This window comes from Physeter macrocephalus, chromosome 19 (assembly GCF_002837175.3).
Source record: "Physeter macrocephalus isolate SW-GA chromosome 19, ASM283717v5, whole genome shotgun sequence".
NCBI classification, from domain to species: domain Eukaryota; kingdom Metazoa; phylum Chordata; class Mammalia; order Artiodactyla; family Physeteridae; genus Physeter; species Physeter macrocephalus.
The window spans coordinates 65,734,538-65,739,905 of NC_041232.1; the positions used below are offsets into that span (position 1 = coordinate 65,734,538).

A 5,368-nucleotide genomic window follows, 5' to 3' on the forward strand; every position below is an offset into this window, starting at 1 on the left:
GTGCAGTTCAAACCCGTGTTGTTCAAGAGTCAACGGTACCATAATCGAGCTTCCGAACAACTGTGTGAAGTACTCAGGGAGAGAGCGTAATTTGGGGGTTAAGAGGATCAGCTGTAGATTCACCATTTAAGCTCAACTCTGTGACTTTCAAAAAATTACTCAACCTCTTTGAACCTCAGTTTCTCCACTAACACTCAAAGCTACCTCACATGGTTGCTGTGCAGATTAAAGTAAAATATTTAAAGTCATTTAGTACAGTGTTTATGATAACAATCAATAAATAGTGACTATTTTCATTCGAGATGATACTCTTCATCTCGTTCAACAGATAAAAAAATGAAGTTTACAAAGACTGAAAGGAAAGGATTCACAGCTATAAAACGGAGGGATAACACTCTGAACCCCAATCTTCTGACTCCAAATTCTTCTTTCAGTTTTAAGACAGAGCATACATATTAAAGCAGATGGTAAGTAAATTAAATCATTGCCAGAACATTAATAACTTAAGTAAATTTACTTCAGGCTGAAGCTTGTAAGGTTATCATTTAACCAATCTACCACTATCAAACTTTCTTACATTGTGACATAAAAAGTATGTTACCTTATGTTATTACAGCATCTTCTTAAAAAAAAAAAAACCACTATTTTCCTGTTTTTCCTCCCTTTGGTTTATTTACATTTCAAGCTTTCACCTTTTTTGAACTTTAAGTCTAACTTTACCACTAACCATTCAATACAAAAAGGTTGAAGTTTTCTACAAACATTATTTAACCCTCAAATGGGGTTTGCGGACAGAAAGGTCAGTGTTACACTCAGTTTACACAGGAGGTAACTCAGTAAGGTTAAATGTCCAAATCCAAGCGACAGAAGTAGTCAGTCTTTCTGATTCTAAATCCTACGCTAAGATTATATCGTCGAGGCTTCTTAAAGTTAAGAATGAGTGGCTGGGTGAGAAGCTACTACTAATCACACTAAAAGCAGATGATATTTAAATATTAAAAATGACCACCTTCTAAAAAGTTGAAAAAGCGGCAAGGCACAGGAACTTTTGATAATACTGTAATTTTTAAGAAACGTGGACTGGTCCTGACGAGGTGTGTAAGATAGGGCTCCAATGTCCAAAAGACGGGCTTCAGAGCAAACCCAAACCCAAACCCAGTAAAAGAGCCGCACTGACTGGCAGATTCCACGCGAACCACTAGCCTCCCACGTGTCTTCCAGGAAACGCACAGAGCACGAGGGATAAAAGAAGCCAAAGAAGGCTGGGGGAAAGGTAAAAACAGCGGCTAGGGCTTCCCTGGGAGACTGAGGGCACACGAAGGGTGGGGCGGGCTGGAGGGAACTCGCGGAGCATCTGGCGGGCACCGGGGTCCGAGAACAGGCCTGGAAGCAGCACAGGGGAGGCGCTCGTCAGGGGAGCGGGCGGTCCGCGGAGCTCCAACACCGTGGAGCTCCGCAGTGGATCGGCTCCTGTGGTTTGAATGGGGGCAGAGGAGGAGAGAGTGCGGAAGAGGAATGCAGAGAGTGGACGAGACGCTAGAGCAGCGACAGGTGGCCGCGGGTGAGAGTCCGAGATTCGCGGGGGTGGGGCTGGCCGCACCTGCGAGCCCTCTGAGCCGCCGTAGCCCCGCCCCTCCGCGCGTGGCGCCCCGACGCTTAGCGCGCGGGCCGCTCTCTTTACAGAGGTCGCTCTTGTCCGAACGGGCGGCCTCTGCTGCGCCTGCGTGGTCGGGAGGGGAAGTGAGGCGGTTTCCTCGGCGCCTTTTCCGGCGGCGGCGGCGGCAGAGCTGGGAGGAGGCGGTGGAGGCCGGAGGAAGCCCGCGCTCGGGGCGGCGGCTGGAGGTAACCTCATGGGCTGAGCTGGCAAGGCGGGCCCCCTCGGTCTCCGCTCTCCTCTGGGGCTCTAGCAGTAACTCCCTTCTTCCTGTCTCTGTGTCTGCAGGCAGCGCACCGAGTTCCCGCGAGGATCAATGACCTGACGGGGCGCCGGAGCCGCGCTGCCTCTCGGGTGGCCTGGGTCGGTGGTGAGCGTGGTGCTCGCGGACCGGGAGCCGGGCCGAAGGGCCGCAGTCTCCCGCGGCGGAGCGAGGAGAAGGCGGAGGAGCGGGAACCGCGGCGGCGCTCGCGCGGCGCCTGCGGGGGGAAGGGCAGTTCCGGGCCGGGCCGCGCCTCAGCAGGGCGGCGGCTCTCCCGGCGCAGACTCAGCGCCCCGGCGGCCGCGGCGACTGGAGAAATCAAGTTGTGCGGTGGGTGATGCCCGAGTGAGCGACGGGTCCGGGCCTTTCCCCCGAGGAGGTGACTCCCACGCAGGCCGCACGGGCGTCCTCGCGACTGGGAGGCTCCGTTTCGGTTTCGCGGCGGCGGCGGCGGCGGCGGCGTTGTTGGCGGAGGGGACCCGGGACACCTGAATGCCCCCGGCCCCGGCTCCTCCGACGCGATGGGGAAGGTGCTATCTAAGATCTTCGGGAACAAGGAAATGCGGATCCTCATGTTGGGCCTGGACGCAGCCGGCAAGACCACCATCCTGTACAAGTTGAAGCTGGGCCAGTCGGTGACCACCATCCCCACCGTGGGTTTCAACGTGGAGACCGTGACTTACAAAAACGTCAAGTTCAACGTGTGGGATGTGGGCGGCCAGGACAAGATCCGGCCGCTCTGGCGGCATTACTACACCGGGACCCAGGGTCTGATCTTCGTAGTGGACTGCGCCGACCGCGACCGCATCGACGAGGCCCGCCAGGAGCTGCACCGCATTATCAATGACCGGGAGATGAGGGACGCCATAATCCTCATCTTCGCCAACAAGCAGGACCTGCCCGATGCCATGAAACCCCACGAGATCCAGGAGAAACTGGGCCTGACCCGGATTCGGGACAGGAACTGGTATGTGCAGCCCTCCTGTGCCACCTCAGGGGACGGACTCTATGAGGGGCTCACATGGTTAACCTCTAACTACAAATCCTAATGAGCCTCTTCTCCGCCCATCCCCCGGAAGGAGAGAAATCAAAAACCCATTCATAGGATTATCGCCACCATCACCTCTTTCAGTTGCCACTTTCTCTTCTTTGAATTTGAACTCTGGAGTTACCGTTCTGCGGTTTGGGGGAGGGGGTTAGGGGTTTTTTTTTTTGTTTCTTTTCTTTTTTTTCTTTGCTTTGCGTTAGGATGCTCTGATCTGACTTTTGACATGAACACAAAGTGCTAGATGGTCTTGTTGACTTCCGGCAAATGGGATGGGGGAAATACAGCAAGTCTTGTTAAATTCCCTACAATGGCTTGATTTTTTTTATTTTGAAAGAATCTTCTTTTCCAATGTATGCTTTTTTCCTTTTTGCCCAGTTTCCTTATCACTTGCTGTAGATGGCTTATTTTGCATTCATGTAGACTATGCTGCAAGTCTGTTTCATCTAGTAAACTGGAAATTATTGCTTTTAAAAGAACATTAACTTTATTAAATTTATAAGATTTAGTCGCTTAGAAACTTGACACTTCAACCAGCAGGTTCTATCAAAAGAGTAGATTAAAGTTCAACCAAAACCAAAACCAAAAACAAGACTACAACAAAACAGCCAGCCTAGTCTAAAAAGTGGGACTCCAAACCATAGTGTTGCTGAGTGAAAATAAGAGAAGAAACACAGAGGCAGCCTTTAAATCTGTTAAAAAGAAGTAGACAGTAAAAGTCAGAGAGAACTTTGTGGTACAAAAGTAGGGAGCAAGGGGCACAAGACAATATTGTTGAAAGCCTGAATGAGCATTTCTTCTGTATTGATTAAATAATCTGAAGGTCACGTCTTGGGCAATGAAAACATGCTTCCAGGCTTTGGGGAGCACGGCTGAAAGCAACTTTGAAAGTCTCCTTCCTTCCTTCCTTCCTTCCTTCCTTCCTTCCTTCCTTCCTTCCTTCCTTCCTTCCTTCCTTCCTTCCTTCCTTCCTTCCTTCCTTCCTTCCTTCCTTCCTTCCTTCCTTCCTTCCTTCCTTCCTTCCTTCCTTCCTTCCTTCCTTCCTTCCTTCCTTCCTTCCTTCCTTCCTTCCTTCCTTCCTTCCTTCCTTCCTTCCTTCCTTCCTTCCTTCCTTCCTTCCTTCCTTCCTTCCTTCCTTCCTTCCTTCCTTCCTTCCTTCCTTCCTTCCTTCCTTCCTTCCTTCCTTCCTTCCTTCCTTCCTTCCTTCCTTCCTTCCTTCCTTCCTTCCTTCCTTCCTTCCACTTGGAATTGAGTAAAGGAAAAGGTGCAATTGGGACATTTAAAAGCTGAGAGCATCTTTCTGGCTCAAAAGAATGACCCATTCCACATACTTTGAAAAACTAGCCAGGGGAATGGAATGATTTCCATACTGTGCCATATTTCATCCTGTTGGTTAAGAAACAGTCATCTACAATGGGCAGAGTGCTGTGGGGAGTGACACAGATTATCCTTAGTAAGCTCGTAGTATGTGTGTGTTGAGAGGGGTGCGGGGTAGAGGGGAAGACAGGCCAGACCGCAGAGAGCTAAAGGAGGCAGCCGTCTAGGACTGCTCCATGACTATGAAAAACTCAGTCTCAGGAGGACTGTTTTGCTCTGGGAGAAGAGGTTCAATACAAAATGGCTTCAAGGCAATTCACAAATGCTCCCTGGGAAGCTGGTATCTTGGCCGTGTGGGATTGCAAGAGGCAGTGAAATGGATTTTCCTGCAGAAGTATGGCTGATTCTGAGGATATGGGCAATAGAAAGAGTTCCTGCAGATCTGGGTTTGCTAACTACAGATGAAGCTGACAGCTTCACTCCATGCTCATGGAAAACTCGAGTTAAGGACTGAATGTCCCTGCTGAGCTCTGGGAGACGGCTTAGCTTGTTTTCATGAACCATATCCCGGTAAACATTTTGAAGGCACAACCCTGGGTCAGTTGTAACATGCTTCATTTGATAAGTGGCTTTGCTCATTGCTTTCTAATATCTGGAAACATACACCGTATTGCACCCTGTTCCACCCCCCAAACAAAACAAAAAATGCCATTGCATAGTTGGATAAAGGGCAAGTGGGAGGGAGAGGAATTTGACTTCAGCACAAGGAGCTAGTCAGGATGATTGTTTATGTGCCATTGTTAAGCTGAAGGGTCAACCAAAACCTAAATTTGAACTAAGTCATTATATTGTTCAATTTTCACCATTGGTTTGCTTCATTTTATTTTTTTATTTTTTTTTAACATCTTTATTGGAGTATAATTGCTATACAATGGTGTGTTAGTTTCTGCTTTACAACAAAGTGAATCAGTTATACATATACACATGTTCCCATATCTCTTCCCTCTTGCGTCTCCCTCCTTCCCACCCTCCCTATCCCACCCCTCTAGGTGGTCACAAAGCACCGAGCTGATCTCCCTGTGCCATGTGG

At 49.4% G+C, this 5,368-nt stretch overlaps 1 protein-coding gene across 2 annotated transcripts; it reads left to right on the forward strand.

The window, feature by feature from the left end:
- The first annotated feature begins 252 nt into the window (after positions 1–252).
- LOC112067148 (ADP-ribosylation factor 6) lies at positions 253–3,136 on the forward strand. Of its 2 annotated transcripts, none has more exons than XM_028480590.2 (2): positions 253–1,842; positions 1,943–2,428. In XM_028480590.2, the coding sequence occupies exons 1-2, from the start codon at positions 1,516–1,518 to the stop codon at positions 2,252–2,254; spliced, it is 639 nt and encodes a 212-aa protein (XP_028336391.1). In that variant the 5' UTR covers positions 253–1,515; the 3' UTR covers positions 2,255–2,428. The 2 variants fall into 2 exon arrangements, with proteins under 2 accessions (XP_028336391.1, XP_023988099.2); XM_024132331.3 differs by having other exon boundaries at positions 1,553–1,842; positions 1,943–3,136.
- The last annotated feature ends 2,232 nt before the right edge of the window (positions 3,137–5,368 follow it).

Coding starts and splice junctions, on each gene's coding strand:
- LOC112067148 (XM_028480590.2), top strand. CDS start 1,516: ATGCAGAGAGTGGACGAGACGCTAGAGCAGCGACAGGTGGCCGCGGGT. Junction 1,843..1,942: donor GCTCGGGGCGGCGGCTGGAG/GTAACCTCATGG, acceptor CTGTGTCTGCAG/GCAGCGCACCGAGTTCCCGC.